The sequence below is a fragment of the Hetaerina americana genome, unplaced genomic scaffold (genome assembly GCF_022747635.1).
Source record: "Hetaerina americana unplaced genomic scaffold, ioHetAmer1.1.p SCAF_7, whole genome shotgun sequence".
NCBI lineage: Eukaryota > Metazoa > Arthropoda > Insecta > Odonata > Calopterygidae > Hetaerina > Hetaerina americana.
This window is the reverse complement of record NW_027287316.1, coordinates 76,254,941-76,278,920: the sequence shown is the minus strand read 5'-3', so window position 1 is coordinate 76,278,920 and position 23,980 is coordinate 76,254,941. Positions and strand designations below refer to the sequence as shown.

General features: G+C 40.3%; 1 protein-coding gene and 1 long non-coding RNA gene across 2 annotated transcripts in view; both read right to left on the bottom strand.

The window, feature by feature from the left end:
- Positions 1-18,695, bottom strand: part of SCAP (SREBP cleavage activating protein) — a gene marked incomplete at its 5' end in the record, with an annotated part of 69,718 nt that extends 51,023 nt beyond the window's left edge. The window contains one exon of the mRNA XM_071595759.1: positions 18,526-18,695. Coding sequence (XP_071451860.1) covers positions 18,526-18,695 — 170 coding nt within the window. The remainder of the gene's footprint in view (positions 1-18,525) is intronic.
- Positions 18,696-18,790: 95 nt separating this feature from the next.
- The window catches only part of LOC139696741 (uncharacterized), a 256,202-nt gene continuing 251,012 nt past the window's right edge, over positions 18,791-23,980 (bottom strand). The window contains exon 4 of the long non-coding RNA XR_011702650.1: positions 18,791-18,992. This is a non-coding gene — a long non-coding RNA (uncharacterized lncRNA). The remainder of the gene's footprint in view (positions 18,993-23,980) is intronic.

The following is a 23,980-nucleotide window of genomic DNA, read 5'->3' as shown; positions in this document are numbered from 1 at the left end:
TGACAAAATTCAATTTACAACGATTTTAAATTAAAAAGAAAACGCATTAACATTATAGATTATATCAGGAAGCGTGTGATGCTATCATTTTATACGATGGCCACTAAATCACTCGTTCGGTTACGTGAACCGCCACCGTCGGGATTCGAACCCTGACCATCCGGCTGTGAAAGCCGTACACTAGCCGCCGCATCAACCTAACCCACGCTCCATCTCCTCCCTGATACGTAACCGAACGAGTGATTTGGTCGTCAACGTATAATATGATTGTATCACACACCTCCAGTCATGAATCTCTAATGTTTATGCGTTTTCTTTGCAGGCGTTGCGTCCAAATTATACATCTCATTACTTTTTTAGTTTGGATGCTTACAAGCATTTTATTTGTCACGTGCCGTCTTTCGACAGAATCTTCTTAAAATTCCATCTTTTTTTTAGGTTTTTGGCTATAAAGTAAATGATTCGAATAAAACAATCCGCGACTTCCGTGAAGGCTTTTGGCTAGCTTTCTTTCCGTAACCGTAGGTTTCGTACCGTAAAGGATATGAGGAGTATTCCACTCCGAACGCTCCCCGTTCCACTGAAATACTTAAATAGCGCGCATCACGAGAGCAACAGCCAAAACATTCGATTCTCATTGCACATCATCGAAAGCAAATTCCAGCTTATCTAAATGGACATTGCGAAATCAGAGCTATATGCCACCGACGCAATAGTCGTGTACAACTGCCTCATTCTCGCTAGAGCATCAAATGACCTTATCTCCACACCCCACATCTTACCGCACCCCCCGTCTTTTCCTCTTTCTCTTTCCCTCACTCCCATCCACCGCTCTCTCCTCCTCTAACTCTAGTCGCAAAAAGCGTTCCCTTTAACGTTGCCCGCAAATTTCGCTCTATCTTTCGAATCTTTTTTTTTGTTTTATGCACTGGCTCTGTTTGAATCATGTCTAGCTTTCCCACATATTATGTTCTTCCTTGCTAAATTAATAAGAATATTTCCACGCTATCATCTATATGACTGTACTTTAGACCGTAGCTGACGAAAACCTCCTGGTGCGGTTGTCCCGCATCGCGGACAGCGAGAGCTTAAATGAGCCTTAAATGAGCAGATAGAAATCTGGAAAAAATAATATTTTCGACTTTAAGGAATTCCGATTTATTTTAATCCTGTATATTTCGTTATTTCAGTTTTATCTCCTTGGGTATATTATTTTCTACTGCAGAATTTATCTTTATTTTATCAGTATTTTCTACCTACTTATGAGGTAGATCATACCACAAAGATAAAATAAGGGAGATAGATTCCAGTACAGATAGATACAAATACTCATTCTTTTGCCGAACAATCAGAAATCATAATAGTAAGAAACTGAAGTCACTTTAGAAATAATAAAAACATTGAATTTACAAGTCGAAACAAAAGTGTAAATTACAAAGATATCAGGTATATTTGTAGGTGCATGAGTATGTTAGTTCGTAGTTTGAGTGTTTCCATGTGTGTGGGGTGTAAGTGTTCTTGAATGAATGTATGCAATGTTTTTTTGTGGATGCATGAATTTGTGGTTTTTGCGTGCGGTTTTTTTTTCTTTTCTAAATTGCGGGTGGTGTCCTAACACCCCCCGCCACACGCCCTTGCGGTGGCTTGCGGGGTTTTGAGCAGATGTAGATATAGAATGTGCCTCGAATGTTTTCCTACCAAAAGAGTAGTTTCCTCGGTCCTTGTGGGACTGGTTTTAATGTTAATTAACTGCAACCTGGATAAACATTAATCACGTCGCGCATTAGTTTTACTATTTAGGCAAAGGAAATACGTCTTGCCCCGCATAATATTTCTAGGCGAGAAGAAGCGAGAAGACTATGAAGAGTTAAACATTGGCTGCCGGAGAGACAGGTATCAAGAATACTTTTTTCTTCACACAATACGTGACCTTATCAGTAGAAATTATCACTGAATAAAATGATAATTATAAACACAGTAATCAATTCGAAGGTCGGTTTGGTAGGTGATGGTAGAGTTCACCCAGTACTAAGCCCGACGGCGTATGAAGTTCACACTTCAGGGTAGGGGAGCCATTGCCTTTCCCTGTACCGGTTATGGTTTCCCAGGAAGATCTGGTACCCGAAAAGTCACATAGCTTGGGTGGAGCTCGAAGTGCCTAGAGAGGATTGCCCGGGAATGCCCCCCGATCAAAAGTTCAACGCTCCACCCCTGGACTACCGCGATACCGAATACTAATGATGACCAATTACACTAACAGAGGAGAACCTAACAACCCTTGCCACCCGCCATCTTGACAGTAAAAAGGGTAAACGGTAGACGTACATCCCTAACTTCGCTGACAACTGTAGACTGATTTTTAGGGTACCTCGGATGGCTATATATCCCGAAGCGATGACAGACGGCGGCGGAGTGCACAGACACAATCGGCCAATGTGGATTGGTCCCGACGATAAGACGTTAAATAACTCTCAAGGAAACGAAGAAGAACCAAGGTCATGGATGCATAGCGACCGAAATTCGGTGACGTCGAGGTCTCGGATGTATAAATACTACCAGAGTAGATTCGGGCGCCTCTCGAAGAGAGAGGGAGGGGGGGAGGGCGGGGGGATATTCAATTGACGGCCATTATCTCCAAGGCGGCGGTTCAAGTCATTGCCCTCCGCGCTGCAACTGCTTATCGCATGAGCTGCCAAGGAAATCGGACTTATTCTCCGCGACTCTTGAGTCATTACTTCGGAGTTTATCAAACTGGCGACCGTAGTAGAAGGAAATCGAGTCATTGGGAAGGTAACCAAAAATTGAATCCATCAAAACTTTTACAACGGTTTAAATAATGTTCCTGAACCAATTGTGCCAACTGAACACCGTAAAATTAGTTTTTTAGACAGCTGTATTATAATGGCGATTGCCAAATCGGTTTGGAGATTACATTCTAAAAATGCAAGTGATACTTTGGTGCATGATTATGTGAAAGTTGGAACTATCAAAAAAAACTCACTTATAATCCATCCATTTATACGTATCGTAAATGTTGACAATTTCAAAAGTCCAAATTGAGAAATTTGACATTTGGGAATGTAACATATAGCCTTTAACTCTAAGCTTACTTGAACATCAGATGCAGTTGCTGCCCATTTCTATTGCAATGGGATTATTCTAGTTTTCCATTAACTGAAATTATGCATTTACCCTAATGGAGTCGAATGAGTCACTCCTTAAAACAGATCTTAAAAAAACTCGGTAATAAGCAGTGGGAAAACAGAAGCGTCACTATATAACCGCTGTAAAAAACTTATTTCAGTTTTCTTTCGAAAAAATAACTATTTTTAAACGGCATTCTTAACATATTACTACGTACGCTATACGTACGCAATTTCTTTTACGCATTCGACGAGTTCAACCTTTACGTTGCGCGCATAAAAACACCCTCATTTCGCAACTTTTTTACGTAAATAGTTATACTTGAATCCAATTAAGCTAATGAAACTAATTAAGAATATCTACAGAAAAGTACTATGACAAAGACCTTATAAAATGCGTTGATGACATTTTCTGATTACTTCAGATAGTTAACGTAACAAACGGGGGTCACTGTCAATTATGAACATTTGTCAGTCCAGGTATTCTCCTTCCCTTATTATTCTTCTCCTAATATCCTGTTAAATATGGCTATTTCCATTTGTTACTCTCTCTCATTTTCTTCTCCATAAACCTCCAGGTTCAAAAGTTGAAAGCAGCCAACTTAGCCTTTCCCCATCCTTATTATTTATGACCACCTTCTAACATTTATAATGATTACATAATAATTAAACACCCTGATAAATAAAATAAAACGCCAGTGTCACAGTGAGGTCGTAAATCAACGGGGATTGTGCGCAAGCATTTCAAGAATTTAGCAGAGCAGATCCTCTTGTTGATAATGCGGGACGTGGTGCCAAAATTAAATTAAAAATTGACTGTTAGTTCACCTTGGTGATGCAGGGTACGCCTCGCCAAAATTATCGAGTCGCTCCCAAAACATTTTATTCAAGGCTCTTAAAACCTTAATAAAAACCCATGCTTTGAACTCTTTTGTTAGTTGTTTTATCAAATCCCCAATCGTTTGTAAAAACAAATGAAGATGCAGAGTTTTCGTAAACGGCTTTGAAACTTACTTAAAATTTCGATATGCCCGCTGGACCCGGAAAATTGCTTTTTAAAAAAAAAGGATTACTTATTTCTGCATTTTTTTCGATTCGAATATTAATTGGCATTTTCTTGAGAGTAGACCTTTATCACAGAATTTAAGGAGACATTAAAAAATATTCAACACTGCAAAATTTTATCTGCCATAGTTTCGAGCTTCGCGATAGACGAGCACTTTATATGTTGTATACGAAATACTGCGACTGAAATACGTATTTAGATGCTTATTTCTTTTTCCATCGACGATTCAAAACAGGAATAAATGTGAGGGTAGCGTTAATCAGTAAATTAGATTAGGGCAAGAGTTGCCGGGAGCGTTCGTGCGTTAGATTAAGCGCCCCCGTTTGTCACTAATCCAAAAGTCACGATCTCAAGGTCCGCTTCGCGAAACGGTGCAGCGGCTTCCCAATGGTTTCGCTCGCTCGCTCGCGAGGCTTTCTGAAATGGAAACACGGGACTTAGCTTATCGTGATTCTAGGTACGCAGATCACTGCTGACGTTCTCGAGCGATGAAGAAGAAAACTTCGTACCGACGCGCTCATTCTACGACGACTGTTCAAATAAGAGGATGAGTCATGGGATATGTTTTTCAACTTGGTTCGAATCGATTTCTAAACCAAATTGCCCTGATATTCACTCGAAAATATTCTCATTTGCAACTTTCCACGGACCTATACAACTGTAAGGGCAGTAAATACCTGGTTCTGAGCAACTAAACTTTAGGATTCTTTCTCAGTTCCTGGGTTTTAAGCTGTTTCGAAAGTAGATTAGGTATTAATGACGGCTGGATGCTAATAACTTAAATTCCTGACGCGCGCTTAAATGATAGAACTAACTAATGGCGCACTGACTGAAATGAGGAAGCGTTTATCACCTTAGTACAGAGGTCTTAGAATGGACATTAACCCATTTGGTTCGGGATTAACTATGTGAGATTACAGGATTGTAAATAATCTTCCCCCATGATTTACTTATATACAAATGAAACTGATTTATCACAACTAAAAGTAAGAGTAATATATTGACAACACTCATAACTTATATTGCTGCAATAAAAACTGTAAAATGCTATCAAGTTGATGGCGCCTTGTGAAACTTCACTCAACGTTGCCAAGGAAGAATTAAGCTCCTGGGTTGGTGGCACTGTTAAATACTAGTAAAAATGAATTACCAAATTATTATTATAAGGTAATCTACCGGTTAAGGTAGGTTTTTGGATGGACACGGCTACAAAATAAAACATTTTGTGAAACCTAACAAAACACTAAATCCATCATCCTACTTTATACCAGGTCCCTCTTCATCTCTTAGTACTTTCTTCCTCCCTTCATTCCGTCCAACATCCCTATCCTTACTAAAAGACGCCGGGGGCTTGTCTGAAACTTATACCCTTTTTATTATTTTATGGCGAAAAAATACACAATTCTTTTCAGCAATTAATGAACAACAGATCGCTATCACTTTAAAAAATGAAAAAAGTAAAAACAACAGCCAAACGTGTTAGGGTCCATGTACAAGTATCCCCTATTCACCAAGCGAAATTTGAAATTACTGGCAATTTAAGCACCAATAATGATTTCAGCCCATGATTATTTAGGGAGGCATTTAAATTTTATACGAAAATGAAAATAAGATCATGATTGATTACATCGCACACAAGTAATAAATATACCAAAAACCAATTAGTACATACCTACCTTTCTTCCGAGCATTTCCCTTCCGTTATAAGCACATTAAAAAAAAAACATTTCAAGTTTTGGAGAGTGAATCTCTCTCACAAACTTGTTCCATAATGCCATATCCTCGCATACGTACTTCTGCCGACACTGTCACATCCACGTACTGTTTCATGCGGGCTCTTCTCTTCATGACACTTCTAATATTTCTGCTACAGAGTGTGAACTTAACTTTCTCGGTCTACCATTTTCTTTCAAACCATTCATTCTGTCCTCATTAACCTGTCCGCTTGGTATATTCGACTCTCGCCCATTACCTCAACACGATCAATCCGGCGAATCCAAACAACGTTCTGTAATGACTCCAGTTTCTACACTGTCTCCACGATTTTTTTCTGGCAAACACTCCTCAAGTAAAATCCACATGACATCAAGCGTGAATTCGTGGAAATTATGGATATCCATAGTAAAAATAAACTCTGAATTCCGACACTTGTATTTGGTTCCACAATAAAGGAAACTCCTCAGGGAACACATATTCAACTTTTCTGCTTCTTCTTGCACACCCAAGTTTGATTTCCACAGAATAACGTGGGGAAGGGGAGTTCATAAGGTTGTAAATATTCAGACTTGGGGAGACTAACTGCTAACATATATTTACGACCGATTTATTTAGCTTAAAAGTTAAAGATTGATTATTTCAATGTTTTCTTTACTCTTGAGGTTAATGCACCCCTTGGGATACCGATAAGCCGCTTTTGATTTGTCACCCCCAAGGGCCGAATCGCCTGAGTTGACACAGAATATGCCCAATGGGGGAATCGAACCCGCGACCTTTAGAGTTAGCAGGAGAGAAGGTCACAACCTGACTAACCCCGGACGGCTAAAATACGTATTTACAATTAAACCAAACTCAGACTGAATAAGAATAAATGTTCCTTTGAGTTAATTCAACAAAAAATGTTTCACTCCCAAGAAAACTAGTGTCAAAGTATTCGTCTTCTTCTCAATGAAAACAAACAGCTTCAAGAAAGAAGCTGGCGAGCAGTCACATTTCTTTAAATAAGAAAGAAGGTCCTTCTTTGAGGTATTCTCGTTCTCTCTCCGTTCCCTACACACTTGCAACGACCTAAAATTTTTCACATGAGGAATCCATTTCGTCAGATGATTGAAATACAATGTTTGTATAAAAATTATCCGCGACAATTTTTTCCTGATGTGTGCGTGAAGAGCTGAATTCAGACCGTCGGTTAAGTGTGCGCATATTTGCAGATCGTGTTGGCATTGATGAGATGACAGTGAACACCATTATCACTGAATAATTGGCGATGCGAAAGATCTGAGCTAAACTCGTTCCGAAGGTCTTTGGACAGACGACCAAGAGGAGAGTCGAGTTACTGCTCGGGAAGAACTTCTGCCATGGAATTGCAACGATTTCCCAACCCCCTTACAGTCCCCACTTTGCACCAGCAGACTATTTCCTATTCCCAAAACTGAAATCCTTCCTCAAAGGACACCACCATGGGACCCTAAGGGCCGTGAAAGAAGCTAGCACGCGTACCCTAAAGAACCTTCAGGAATCCGTCAACCAGAGAGCCTTCAAGCCGTGGAAAAGCCGCTGGAAAAATCGTGTTGACGCTCAAGGGATGTACTATGAAGAACTTAGAGGCATTGCAGCAATATCTGAAATAAATCTATTTTTTCGAAATGTTTGCCGATATATTTTATAAAAACCATGTATTAAAGTGACAAGTATTCCGATTTTATTTATTGATAAGTCATAAGGCAACAAAAAGTAACAGAAATAAGTTGACGAGTTGAGAGTTACTTCAACAATTATTTTTTTAACGCATTACCGATAAAACCTTTACTACCTAAGTGCGGTTGAAGAGAATCCTCTTCAGCAAAATACATTTCAAACTGCACTCAAAGTTGAGGCACATCCATTGGCACTTAATCTGACTGTAAAACCTGTCACATAAAAGTAAGACCCATGCGTATGGGTCCTACATACGAGATGGGTAGATGCAAGTCGTACGCATAAAAGAAGCATTAAAGTTGTATACGTTACGAGTGTTGCATTTTTTGTGCACGCCTGTAATTTTTAAAAAATCGCCCAATTACACAACTCTGTAGATATCAAGCATATTAATTAATCACGATTTTTTTCCCGACAACTAAATGCGATATTGCATTCGCCATAAAAAATTCGATTGATCTCAATGTGTCAGCGGCGGCCTTCAATGGAGGGATTGACGTCCAAGGGGGGGGGGGGAGGCGCGGTCGCCCTTGGCCGCGGTCAAAGGCGAAGGGGCGGGGCTCCTCACTTCAATCAGGGGGGGAGGGGGCGCCGTGGGCCCTCCCGCCGGAGGTTATCGCCCATCGACAGGCGCTTCCCCCATCCATGCCCCGTCCACGGCGATAACGGAGGTTATTATAATAATACGGGCAAGTAATTCCATCGATTCATCCACGCATCATCGAAATTGGCCACGTTCGCTGCAACACAACCAGCGAGCGCATCGACGGCGCGAACAATCCAAATGCCGCTCGGGGAAAAAAAATTAATTGGAAGCGAATGGAAAACGATCGGCGGAAATTTCCCTGTTTCTTTCCGATTTTCCGGGAAAAAATTGCAATTTGTTTTCACGGGGAAAATTTTCGACGTGGGTACTTACGTGTCATGAGTGCGGTAGGGTACTCTCACAGTACCAGATTTAATATCGCTGCTGCCACGAAAGTCTTTAGGAGGCTAAAGTGGAAATTTCAGAACAGACATAGGCCGGGATCTCTCGTGATCGATTTGAACTAAAGCTGTACCCAATTATATTAATCCGAAAGTCGATCCAATTCAAAGAAATCAACCGGAAGATTGAGGGTCGACTAATCCTCTTACCTATAACTACTTCCGTCAAATAATTCGGAATTATCACGTCAATGATTTTTTTTTTGAACATTTTATCTCCCAATAAACCGGTATTTCATTCCGGGGTACGAGTTTCAGGATTAAAGGTTCGCACACCAGGGAAAAACGATGAAAATTGGATACAGCATTTCCGCGATGCCAATGATTGCACTGGCCAAAATGTATGGTAGACCGTAAAATAACCAAGTATTACAAATTTAGCGAACGGCCGACAATATTCAAGTCGACCAAACGCTCGCTGTTTCAGGAGACTTGAGGCGTCTCTTAAATGGCAAAATAAACACCCAGAAAAACACAACTCGGTCTTGATCGAGGCGTCAGACGGAAAGAAGCGTCCCACTTAGAAACGGCCAGAACTAAGGATGTTAAAAATTTCGCGGAAATCCACTAAAGACGATTCCAGGAAATGGATTACAGGAAAGGAAGAAGCAAGACCAAAAACGCTATCGCAGAGTGTCATTAGCACAATAAATTAACCCCAAAACTGCAACTTTCGTCAGTAGAGGATTCTCTTGTAAGATAGACGAAACGCTCTGGATTAAACACAACTAAACGTCTCCATACATGTCATTGGAAATAAATAAAGAATTTTATAGTAATGAAATGATTTCCCCATATGCGCATTCGGGAATGCAAGCTGTTACCATAGCGTTAGAGAAGAATTATCCAAAGACACATCTCTCGTAGACTTAATGAGGGATGACAGTTGCAGTGGAAGGAACTACGGAAAAGGAGAATTGCTGACGATGACCAACAACGAACTGCGAGATGTGAGAATAGAAACGTATTAGCGGAAGGGACTATGATGGAATAATGAGGTTGAGAGAGAAAAAGATAGCACGGAAAGAGGCTAGCAAACCAACCCCATCATTGCTAGCCCTACGATTACTATGTATAGGCGCCATTGTGATCAGAGAAGAGCGCAGGCACTAGGAGGGAATCATCTTTGGTCATTGAAAATATCACGCATAAATAATATATTTTTCTAGTTCCAAAATATTTTCCCCTATTATTAAATAATGTGGTTAGAAGCTCCTGATAAATTTCAGTCATCGATGAAGGCACAAACCTTACGAGATTACCGTAAAAAATTGGAAATCTCCATTTTCAAACATGAACATCTCTATCCTACCAGATGAAAACCTCTAACTTGCCACTCTTGAATGCAAAAGTCAGCATTCGGACTACCGCGTGACCTAGCCCAAAGACTGGTACAACCAAAACAAAGTTACATCAAGTACCACGAGTAAGACAATGGTTTACAAATAAACATATATCTAAATATCAAAGGTGTAGGCACACTTATTAACCTTTCACTCGAAACTCCATTGAAAAGTATTTTAATTTGAATATTGCATCGGGATTTCCTTATAATTATATTTCAGATGTCCAATTAACACACATTTTTATTGAAGTTGTAATGTTTCCTTTTGAAGATTACGGGGCTTAAATATTTTTAGACAGATGGTTATACTCGCCAAAGAAAAACTATACATTTTCATTGGCTTCGCAGAAAATAACGGAGGATAGATACGCTCAACGCAACTTTGATGATGTACAATGAGAGAAAACTCATCATGCAGACTTCACAGGAATTCACATGAAATATTTCATACAGAATGCTCGCCAAATATCAGCGGCCCAGCAGAGAAAGCTATAATAAGAAAAAATATATAAATACCTGTATATACACACAAATGTTATACATACGCACACACACACACACACATATACTACCTTGATCAAAAAGTTCCCGGAATAACCACCGTGTGGCGCTCCCATCGTTCCGATTTGAGTTCTGTTTTTTTGTTAAATTGGTACATCTGTTGTTGATATTCCCTTTAAATCTTAGTGTCATAACTTGACATTTGCAAAAGTTACGTAGCCAAGAGTACATCTATCTCTGTGTGTGTTGGCGATTTTTTACAATTTCAGAAATGGATTTAAATTTGCAACAACGAACTTGTATTAAATTTTGCGTAAAAAACGGATTTAGTGGCGCACGGACGTTGGAAATGTTGGAAAAGTGTTTCGGCAACGATTCTCTAAAAAAAACGGTCGTTTACCAGTGGCACGAGCGGTTCAGAAGTGGTCGTGAGTCAATCGAAGATGATGAACGCAGTGGCAGACCATCGACATCGAAAGTCGGTGAAAAAATTGATAAAGTAAAAGAAATGTTGGTCAATAACCGCAAATTAACCATCAGAGAAATAGCGGAGGACTTGAACATTGCCTATGGATCCGCCCAAGACATTGTGGTTAATGATTTGGGTTTCCGTCGTGTAGCAGCAAAGTTGGTGCCAAAAGACCTCAATTTCATGCAAAAAAGAGACCGTGTTGACGTCGCAAAAGACATGATTTGCGAGGCTGAACCCGATCCCACATTCATCAAAAGGATCATTACTGGAGACGAGACGTGGGTTTATGAGTACGACACGCAATCCAGACATCAGGCAAGTGAATGGCGTTCACCAAATGAGCCGAGACCAAAAAAACGACGTCGTTTTCAGTCAAAAAAGAAGGCAATGCTGACGGTTTTCATGGATTACAACGGTGTAGTGCATCATGAATTTTTGCCAGAAGGCCAGACAGTAAACAAAGAGTATTATTTGGGCGTTATGAGACGTTTGCGTGAAGCAATTCGCCGAAAGAGACCAGAAATGTGGGCAGAAAACTCGTGGATTTTGCACCATGATAACGCACCGTCGCACAGTGCTATCATTATTCGTAATTTTTTGACGAAAAATGCAACAAATACCATCCAACAGCCACCGAATTCACCTGATTTGGCTCCCTGTGACTTCTTTCTGTTCAATCGAGTTAAAAAACCATTACGGGGAACGCGTTTTAGCAGCCGAGAGGAAGTAATGGAAAAATCGCAGGAAGCACTGATGGACATACCGAAAACCGAATATAAAAAATGTTTCGAGGATTGGATCAAGCGCTGGCATAAGTGTGTTGCAGTCGATGGGGATTACTTTGAAGGGGACAATATAGATTTAGATGAATAAACTTGTATTTTTAATTTTCTGAATAAATTCCGGGAAATTTTTGATCAAGGTAGTATATATATATATATATATATATATATATATATATATATATATATATATATATAAGTATATGCATATGTGTGTGTATACATATACATATATATAATATATATATATATTTTTTTTTTATATATATATACAAATATATATATATATATAGTTAAAAAAGATTCACTATAATTAACAAAAATGTTAATACATTTGAGAGAATGTGACCGACATCCAGGGAAGAATAGCTAAGGCAAATATTGCCCTCATGAAGAAGAGGCAACTACTATGTTCAAAGAACTTGGCATTGTAAACAAGGAAGCAGTTTGTCAAAACGTTTGCATTGAGCTATGCACTCTATGGATCTGATAGGTGGAGCACTGGAAGAGTGGAACAGCAAAGAATGGAAGTCTTTGAAACATGTTGCTGGAGGAGAATGCTGAGGATTAAATGAACAAACAAAGTGAGGAACGACTAAGTATATATAAGAGCAGAAGAGGGAAGGACAATATTGAGAACTCTCCAGCAAAGAACTAAATGGATTGGACACACATTGAAGCAACAAAGAAGACCAAGAGGCAAGTGGATAGAGTCTATTAAGAAGGACGTAAAACTGAAAATCTATCAGGGGTGTAGGGAATTCACACCGAAGAGAGAATAATGGAGGGTTGCAGTAAACCAATCCTAGGACTGAAATACTGATGATGATGGTGATCCATATTTAAAAGATGATTTACGAGAGCTAACAAAAACATTACCACATAAGAAAGTGCACTATGATTATTAAAGAAATTATGGTGGGAGCACTCCTCGTCAAGAAGAGAGGCAGACATTGAAAAAAGAGACAATGCCCAGAGTTGAAGAGTACATTTGAGAACGAGGACATTCTTGCAGCCCAACCTATTTATTTGGAGGCATACACGAAGAAAGGATAAAATGAAAGAAATGGATTCAATCACCGATTGTTGTAGACGTTCCCTTTCTTCCTGGTAATGTCATAATTTTACGAAAAACGAGGTTAAACTACCCAGCATTTGTACCAAAAAACCTTGCTCTCATCAACCATTCTCTTTGTTAATATTTCCCAACTACCCTCGCTGTACCATAATTAAAGTCGGTTGGCCTAACACTCTTACGTGGGAGTTCACTGGGTATGACGCCGATACCAATGAGCATTCGCCAGAATTAAACCCCCCATGCTTTATTTTCCGCGAAAACTTTAGATAAATTGACCAGTGAAATCTGGAAGAAGAGGAGGACAATGCCCCCTTCAGCATGCCCACTAGAAGCACTTCCTTTATAAAAAAAAATTCACGAAAAGGTTTGAAAAAGGCGAGGCAATCGGGTAACCTATTACTTCGAGTAACAAGCAATCAACGAGGTACACGTTTCTAGGAAAATTATATCGTAAAAGGTAACGAACAATTAAGATAGGCGTGTGATACGTATCTCAACTTACCTAAAATTAAAGGCACTTTTCACCGAGTAAGTTTCTCCTGAAATAAATGTTACACGCATGCAAAGAAAAAGGCTCTCCATTACGAAAAACAATAAATTTCCGAGAGCAATGATGAGATAACGTGGCAGGATTAGTCCGATACATGTACTCGGTTTAGTCCCTTATTTTTCCAGAAGTCTAACATTACGCAAGAAGTTATAGGAACGAGTTCTTTTGGTACGATAACGATGGACTTCGGACATTCAGAATTGGTCAAGTTTCAGACAGTAAACGATTAGACGGATGTCCCGGAGATATCACTCGCATAACATGGTCGGCGTACTATTCCCGATGAGGATAGTGCTTCCGTGAAAACCGCGTCCATGGCGCGTGGAAAATAGATTATCAGGAGAATGATATGGAGAGCTTGGAATCCGGGAAAAACAGGAGTATTCCTGCGGTTAAATAGACGGAACAAAATCCTGTTTGCTGCAATGAGAACTCGTGATATTTTTTACGGTGAGTATTGGTACTTCTTTTGTTTAACTGCGTTCGAATAAATTCACAATATTTGCTTCGGCGTGAGTGAACTCGATGTGAAGACGTCCACGAAATAAGAGGTCATGATGTCGCTTAACCTGCTAAAGATAACTTCGAAATGAAAAATTATATTCAATATACATCGGTAATATTAAGATTTCCAAGGAAAGGAGGAATTCTTTGGAGTTTTGCCTCATTGGTGCTGGCAGATTAAACATTAACACCACTTTAAACCTATTACTAAAACGGATTAAACACCGAGTTACAATGTTAACGAGGGGAAACAGTTACCATTTATTTTAATTGTCTCAATGCGAAATGCACGAGCGAAAACTCACTGAACATAAATTTTGTTGAATAACCATATAGTTCCACGACGATATTACTCGTTGAAAAAAGCGCATTCTAGTTAGCGTCGAAACACGGCTTCAACAGCAGGATATTGAAAGACACGATATCGTCTGCGTTGTCGCGAGCGTTTTCTACGTGCAGGGGAATTTACAAGTATACAAGACACGTACCGCTGCTGCTTCGTAACGGCTCGACGTAAACAAACGCAACACCTCTCGTTTTAGTCGTCAGATGTGTCGCTAGATGGTGCACTGTCTCGTTTCGATCCGTTGAACGGTTTGCGCAGAATAAAATCAGTCCGGTCTTTCTATGATGACACCTTGTACCTGATGAAACTTATGGTGTTTACGAAATTTGGGGAAAACATGAAAGTAGTATTCGTAATTATTTTTCATTCGACCATTATATTTATCGTAACGAGATGAGTTGACGAACAGAATAAGTTGTTCAGCTCCCTGTTGCACTAGTAAATCGACTTTAACTCCGGAATATAATATTATTTACGTTCCGAAAGATTAAAATAAGCTTACACAACTGCTGAATGTGACTGTAGAAACATGGTATACAAAATCATATTTTGTTTGCTGTGATCCAGTAAAAGAAAAAGAGATACGAAATACGCACGTTGAATTTTTCAAACGCGAACATACAGGGGGTGTTCCTCAAGTAATGCAATTATCTTTTAAAGTAATTTATTGAACAGATTTGCTGTGCAAACACCTAAAAATCTTCAAAGTACTCTCCTTAGATCTCTAAAATTTTTTTTCCAGCTACTCTGCCATGACTGGTACGCCAAACGTATGTAAACCATACCTCTAGGTTATGATAAACCAGTGAGAATAGTTTCGGGTCGCGATACTTCTCTGTAGATTTTAAGACACAGCTAAAAAATAATTACTAAATTGATTTACAGCACGTATCACTTTTCTTTTACATGTTTGAATTCGAAAACAATTTGCTATTGCATGCACTCGCACGCAAGGTATACATTTTTTCATGTTTCCCATAGTCGGCTAATCCATCCTTAGAGAGCAGTTTTGTTATTGGTACGCTATGCTTCACTAGAAAATCATTTTCACGGCTAGTTATTAAGTGAAAGAAATAATTTCAAGCATACCATGAAATATTAAACAATTCCACCAGTTTAATAATACATATTAATAAAACTATGCCCATGCATCAACCTTGGCGTCGTACTCAGCAGCGAAAAAACCTTTTAATCAAACGATTTACGATGGAATATAAAACTGAGGAGCAAGAAAGAGTGTACTAACTCAGTATCCAGTTGAATGAGTACCAATGGATTACATTTAACACAGCACATTGAGCAGTTTGTACTTTAAGAAGCACTTTACAATTACACATCATATGCTACGATTGATACATAAAAAATTTTTACCCGTCCAAAAATTCACAAAAGTTGCCATGAATATTCTGCTAAATAAACCATGTTTTCGTGTCATGGAGGATAACGAATTCTCGGAAGTTAAAGGAAAATATAATTTATAAAATCCCTGTCAAACGAAATGACAACCGGTGTGGAATGCGTTCACTAAAAGCTTTTGGAGACAATTTCCACGTTTTTTTAGTAAATAAATAACGACAATCCTTTGACGGAGTCCATTTTGAAAAACCCATTACAGAAAAGCCATGCCTTTCTCCTGAGCCGAGGAAAATTTGTAGTGTCGAGGAGACAAAGATATGCATGAGAAAATTCAATATTCATTTCCTAGGCACTCGACGCCGAATGGCGAAAGGGAATAATTTAAAAAAACCTATTGCAGGGCGACGGCCTAGGGTAGTGGGAGCAACAAAAGAGGAAATTACTGCAAAAAAAACCCTATTGAGAATTCGCGGGGACAAAATTGAAAAAGAGAGAAATGGGGAAGAGCGAGGGGTAGAAAACGGAATATGATCGTCCTCGACTAAGCTTCGATTCAAATTGGATTTCAAGAGGAGTGAATGCCACAAACAGTATACAAACGCGAGGACAGTGGCCATTCTTATTCTTAGAGACTTATTAGGAGTGAAGGACTAAGCTGTCAACGTCTGATCCAATCAATCGATAAAGAAGAAGTACGAACATCTTCTAAATGTAGATTTCGTGAAAATCATTCATTGCATGGCAGACATTTCTATTATCGATGTCATACAGAACCGAAATGAAAACTGCGAATCCTAATTTTCATTTTTTTTTCTCCACTGTAAAATTTACATATTCCGAATCGCGGTTTTTTTTCATTCTTCATCATCGGTTTGTGCAAAATACATCACTTTACCAAGCAAATAGTCCATCCAAAATGTTATATCAATATATGGCCACTACTTTATCCGACAACTATCTCTCGAAGACACTCGTCAAAAATGTTTACTTTTTTCCTTTCCAGAACTTCAACAAGACTTTGGCAAAAAAGAAGAAAATAGGCACCAGAACAAATCTGCGGAAGAAGTCGGCAAAGTCCTTCTTTTTCCTCATATAAATACAAAGCGAACTCTTTACACGTCACTGGATGTAGCTAAACTAATAAAACGCCTAATTTAATAGAGGTCGTTATAATTCTGAAAGCCGCTCACCTCAGCCCAGTTGCGTTAAATCACAAAAAGCCAATTGCTCTCGGCCACATAACGATGATAAATTACATTGGGCAAGGATCCAAACTTCTTTCCAACCTTAGGAAAAAATCACGGCTTTCAGAGACCATAGGAACTTAGGTACTTCAAATGGTGGTTCAGATCGACGATTCAAATCCTATGCCATTCTCTTCTCTCATAATATTTTCTCAAAAACGGGGTAAGTTTATTAGCTGTTTTTCTTTCAGAATAATTTTTTTCAGGCGCTAACTGAAAATCAATTTATAACCCGTCAATTAGGTTTTAATAGATATAATCGAGAATATAATGATTTACTATTTGCAAAATTCAGTTCCTGATGCGAAAAGTCAGTCCTCCTTACTAGAATCAACTGTATGTTGTAATATATTCAACAGTTTAATCTCTGTCCAGGCAATGCCACGTATTCTCTTATGCTGGTACGTCGTTCTCTCCTACTAAAAACATTTTTATTTCATCACCTTTTTGATCAAATTTTAGCATAACTAAAAACGTTTTCTACGGCCAATGAATTGAGAATTGAATACGCAACGCATGTCTAATATTTCACTTTCTCTATTACTCTTTCAGATCGATCAGCTCCATTTTTCAATTCTTTTTTTCTAAAAGTGAGAAGTGACAATTCATCATTTCATGCATATTTCCTTTTTTATTAAAAAATTGCGAATTTGGAAGGCAATTACTCCATCCTCTAAACGAAACATATTTCATCCAATTTCCACACGAGTAAAATCGACCCGATGTAATGAAAACCACAGTGGCACGAATATAAGCAGGGTATTATGCATAGATTAAATCGAATATTAGACAACGAAAAAAGTTCTAGTGGCGGAAAAGATTAGCAATATTTCATTTTGATAGAGAAGGGAGAGTGGGATGTATTGTGATTTTGATTCACACATTACGATGCGTGCTAACAAGATACGAAGTTGGGCGACGCGGAGTGAATGTCTCGTACTTAGAATATATCGAGCCGAGAACAAGTAATTTCCCAAATTTGGATGTTTCTCACGTCACCGCACAGAGTGGGATAGTTGTTTACAAAATGCAACGGCTGTTACGCACACAATAAAAACCTCGAGGGAACAGGTTCAACTACGTGGAGCCAAGAGCGATACCACACTTCAATTAATCGTTTCATATCCTCTGATATGCATCGAAACATTTGCCGACGCACTAACCGTATTCCCCCTTTGACCTATCGGTACCATATTAAACTCCACAATTGAAACGGATTCCCGATAGCTGATTGACCACGTGTCAGTCAACTTCCGAATTGCCTACACCTTTGAACGCAACAAATTAATATTTTCTCCTCCACTTCAACATCACGTCAACATGCGCAGACGAATTTCAATTCGTTCTTCGAAACGTCACTAGCGAGTAGGATTCATCTTTTTTTTTCTCTCCTCCCTCATCGTCGACTTAATAATTGGGACTGAACTTTCTCCATTTTCAAATAGACTGACTGAGCACATTTCGACAAAACTTTGCCCAGGACTAGATCTGTCTTCGCGAATTTTCTTAGCGTCGACGAGGAACGGGAAAAGTTTTATTCGTTCACTTTTTTCTTTCGGACAGGACGCAGAAAAAAAAGAAGGAAAGATCTGCGTGAGACCGTCACCAGGAGAAGAGGAATGCCGAGAGCGGTCGGTGGACTGTCCACGAACCAAAGAACGAGGAGACTGCAGTGAGAGAGATTAGGAACTGGATTGAGAACTGGATTGGGGATTGGATGTGGGACTATGCACTCACCAGCACAGGAGCACGACGGCGATGACGAAGGATATGAGCGCCCATGGGTGACTGGACACGAACAACCCGTGAGAGTAGAAGATCTGCGCCACCCGGTCGGGGACGCTGAGTTCCCGGAATCCGCCGAAGCATCCCCGTCCTCCGCCGCCCCCACCCCCTCCCCCGCCGCTGCCGCCGCCCTCCGACGCACTCTCCGACCCCGTGTCCACGCCGCCCCCGCCCGCCCGCCTCCTCCCGCTCCGCCCCTCTCCCAACACCACCCCGCCGCCGTGGATCACATCCTGCCTGAACGCACTGGCCATCAGGTGCAGCTCCCAGATTGGAACCGTAGCACCACCACCGCTCTGCACCACAGTCCCGTTTCGTCTGGCTCGCTGCCGCCAATGCGCTGCCGGTGATGCTCAAGGGATCGCCTTCGACGCCCTCGCCCGCCGCCCCTTGATCCGCGCGCCTATCTGACGTCCATCCTGAAAGGGGTGAGAGAGAAAGGGATTAATGAGAGGTCAATACGATGCATTAAAATTGGGAGGACAAAATGTTTCAGCCGGAGAAACGGAAGGTTAAAATTATGCGCAGCTAAAAAACGATTTTGGCATTTGGAAAATTGAAAAGGGCATCTTGAAGTGCTGCATTCGTGTAACAGTTTTCAGGAGCCATTCAAAACCTACCTCTTATGGGTACCCACTTGAATAATGTGGCGAACTATCCAAAGGGAGACAATCAACTACGTGTACCATATCAGTAAAGGCTGAGCAGATTTTATGAGTGTAGGGATAATAAGAGGAGAATTTTGCAGTACCTCTCACGATTTCTCTCGGCAACATCCTATCATCATCTCTCGTTCTTTTCCGCAGAAGTTTTTCTATTTAATCTATCACTTTCTTTCTCGGACAGTTTTCTGAGCAGTAAAATATTTTGTTTTTATGCAAATAATACATTATAAATGCGCGGGTTGAATTATTAACAGCTGAAAATTTTAATTTCCCAACAGAATACACAGGAAAAAATACGCCTTCGCAAAAGGAGAAAACTGCCGACCGGGATATTAATTAGAAAGCCAAAGAAAAGAGTTATATTTAAGAAAAAGAACTACAATAAAAATTTTAAAAATTTAGAACTCATTTTTTCTGGCCACAGTATATAAATACTCATTAAACTTGGAAGAAATAAAAATTGCTTTTCGTCAATTGATTTATCATTTTCCAGTACTTAAAAAATCATTAAAATATCAGTTATCATATTGAAATAAAATTATTGACTTTGTAATTCCACACACTTTGTGTGTGTAGAATTACAAAGTATGTGGAATTACAAAGTCAATAATTTCATTTCATTTCAATATGCTATAGAAACTCCATAGTTACGCCGGATACAACAAATATTATCAGTAATTATGTTTTCGCGAGGGTCTCTTAGCGTTCAGGATTTCATCCATTATAATCGAATAGAATTATACGAAGGTAATGGCTAAACCAGAGCTACGAATGCAGAAAGTCGCAGCGACCAAAGATTTTTTCGCATTTCACCCCACTTAATCTTATCGCGTGATTTCCACGGTTTGCCACTGGTGTAAAACTCGGTCGCAAATAATGTATGCATATGACAATCGCAACACAACACAAAACGTCAATGAATAATCAATTTTGCAAGTGGTACATCCCCGAAGAACTAATGTACGTGCTTAGTTCTTACTTACCCTGGCCTCGAACTCTCGACGAACAAGTTTCAACGGATACAAATAACCAATGACCATTCCTGCCGCAGGAAATTGCCAATTGAATAGCCAACCAGAGGTAAAAACCAAAGACCAAACTTTACGGACGTCTTCAGAGATGGTTTACGCAAGACCCTGAGTCACAGTACGCATCACAGACAAAGAGAACGGTGATGACATCAAGCCGGAAAACCTTCCCAGTTTACAACATCGATTTGATCGATACCATGAATTGTGTTCTCATTTTTTTCTTTATCGGAGAGAAAACTTTCGTCGACGGCGCCATCAACGATATATAAAGCAAACTTTGCTTTACGAAGGAGGTATGGACTCACAAAAAGAACTGACAAAGGAATCAAATAAAAGACGAGGGAACAGGAGCGCCTGTGACAACAAGGAGTTAGCTAAAGAGTTTGCTAGAAAACCTTCCGCTCTCCAAAGAAGATGTCCTTTCTTATCCATTAAATTTCTGTTGACGAATGTCCTTTTTGTGCAGCACCCATCCTATATAGGTGTTTAAATAATCAATTAATGCCTTCCTCGACTTTCTCTACGCGACAATCCCTGTCTTTCGTTATTTATTAAGTTTTTTTCAGCCCAGTAAACCACTTTTTCTGGAGTTTGCTCGGAAGGAAATGGCTATAAGCCTATATACGTTAATGCATCAGAATATTATATGTACGGCACATTATTTAAACAGTATTAGTTAATCATTTTTTCACAAAATACTGCAATAAAACATCGACGCTTAACGTCGATGGAAGGCACCTCTTTCTCTTCCGCCAGTGGTTTATGAGCAAAGACGATGGTATCGCGGGTATGATAATAAGACTTAATCTTTCATGCCAAAATAATTACAATTCCTAACCCATTTCAAAAGAAATTGATTAATTACACCGACAAAATACCTTACAAGTTGTCACAGCGAAAGGGATTAAAAAAAACGATACAGGTCTATTCTGTACGTATACTGTAAGTCTATTGTATTAGTATGGCACAACCTCTTTGTGCAAAGATCTTGAAATGTGCCAAAGGGAAACATTAACCATTCAATCTCTCCGTTCGACAATCTCACTAATGCTGACCCTAAAAAAAAAGAGACATTTCAGGCGTGATATGGTGGAATATCATGATTAATTAAAAAATAGCAATTTTCCACAAAAATAAAGTTTAATGAGACCGGTTTCAATGTTACTACATCATTTTATTTTTGTGGAAAATTGCTATTTTTTAATTAATGCTGACCCTGTTTTCCAAAATAAGGGTGTGTAACGAGACCTGGATAACTTCCTCATTGTCGCAAGTAAAATCACACCAATGATGCCTTTGTGCTGAGCTTAATCCGGCAATGAGCCTTGAGTATCCAGAATTAAAAATATTGCTTAATGCTTTGTGAGATAAGGTATAATTTTTTCCGGCAACCAATAAACAAACAGAAATATATTTTTCCAGAAAGATACATAATAGAACTATTTAGGTAATATTGGATCACTGAAAAACTCCGCAGGCTACATACCTATCTGAACTTACAAAATGACCTAAAATGTACACCAATTGAGTTTACCGGGATTCTATAATCCAATTGAGTTCAATGATATAATAGATCATTAGAAAAACTAACCCGACATAACATCTAAATGGGAAAAAAGACAGAAAACCAGGGAGTTTGCCCTGAGACTCGTTACATAGAGATAACAAAGATTGATTGATAGCAGTCTGCCGATTGAGGCAGGCTTTTGATGGAGCCAGGGAATATAGGGTCATCCTATTTCGATGGGCGTGACCCTAAGTGCTCTTTAAGACCATAAACCATTTTAACTTCACACATTTCTACCCCCCTTCATTCACCCCAACAAGCCGACTATTTCCCTCCCACCTCGTTTGCCCAGCATTTTTTCCCCTTTTGCGGTCTTAAACACCCCATGTGTCTCTGTAGTCCCTGCCTCCAGGTTTTCAGCCTCCTGAGAATTTCTCCCAATAAGGGAAGAGAGAGAGTCCTCTCCTCCCCAGTATGTCTAGCTCTTCGTTTGTATTCCTACAAAAAGGAAAACTAAACGCGAGTATTAAACACCACACTTTAAACTCCCAGCGCGATGCAAGACGGGATAAAGCCACGAAGTTTCCTCAGGGTCTCGGACCACTTTCGGGCAAATGCAAATTTAAGTGGACAACCTACCCTGAATTTCACACGCCTTTGGGCTGGGTACTAGGTGATAGTACTGGGCTGATAACTGCGATGGTGGCGGAGGGGTTAATTTGTGCTCTATTTGAACGGCGGAAATACGATATCATATCACCCGTGATTTTCAGACCGCCATTCCCCTTTGAATAAGCCTATCAAAACGCCGTTAAACCGCGCACCAACAAACAAACCGACATTGGAATAAATGGCGCCTGGGCAATTGTGGCACAGGCATCACAGCAACCGCCTCCACCGCCCTTCATGTCTGAGAACGGCTCCATTACGCCACGAGGGGAGCATTCAAAGGAGCCTCGGCGCGCTCTCAACTTGGGGGTGTGGGTTGGGCGAGACTGGGGTTGGGGGTGGTTGGAATACCCCTATTATTCATTCGCCTTTTGTTGTCTCGGTCAATCGGCGCTGCAATCACGTTCCATTGCAAGGGCTTGGTGCCTCGCTCGCTTCCTCACGCATACATATATATGCCCTTCTTTTCCATGCCTTCATTGAATCATCCTCGCCCATCCACCCTTCCTTCCTTTCTTCCCATATTACCGAGGAGGGCGAATGAAAAGGGTCCTTCGCAGAGCGTCTCCACCGCCCCCGCCCCTTCCTTTTCTTCCCTGCGTGGGCGAGAAGTGGTCGAGAGACTTCCTCTTCCTTCGGCGAGGGGATTGTGCGAATTGTGACCGCGCCGGGGATATAATGAATCACACTTCTCGGGAGCCGGTGAACGGGCAGTCGAGGTCGCCCGCCTCGTGGCCTTTAAGTCGTCCAGCGCCGTCGGCGGGAGCCGCGAGGGTGGAGAGGTGGACACTAGGCAGGGAGGGGGGGTGGAATGGAGGCCGCGGGGTCGAAAACCCACCCAAGGGGCCAAACGGGGTACCTAACCGTTCAGGGCTTCACGAAACTGGTTTAATTACTTCTCGTTCAGAGTGCAATGGACCGATGGGCGGACCCATTATGTGCATATCTTTCAAGGTCTTATTCTAGCTATCAAATACAGGTTTTGGGACGGTCCAATATCTTCTACGTGTTACGAGTACTTGGTCGCCTTGCATTAATTCCTTCTTCCGTCCTTCCTCACTTCTAACCGTGGTATGCTGCTGTATAAACCTCTTATACTCTCTTTTCTTCCGCTAGTCCGTTTACCCGACGTTCTCCGTTCCATCAGGGCCCACAATTCAATTTTTCCTCCATTCAATTGCTCCGCCTTTTTCGGATTTCCCCTAGATACTTCCTCACTACGCCCATCTAGTCCAAAACTTCCACTTTGTCATCATCTCTGTACTACTTAATTTTCTCCATCCTCCTCCACATCCGCATCACGAAATACTCGAATATACACGCATCCTTTTGCCTCAAAAGATGGGGTTTCAGATTCATAAAGCGATGCTCTCCCTACACACTAATCTTTGATTCGCACCTTTATTCAGTATGCCGGTCATCAATTCATTTTTCTTATAACTTTTTCTTTGGACAACGCAATTCTTTTCCTACTAACCCCACTAACGTGCCATTTTCGTCTGAAATACATTCAACCAATTAATTTCATGAACTGT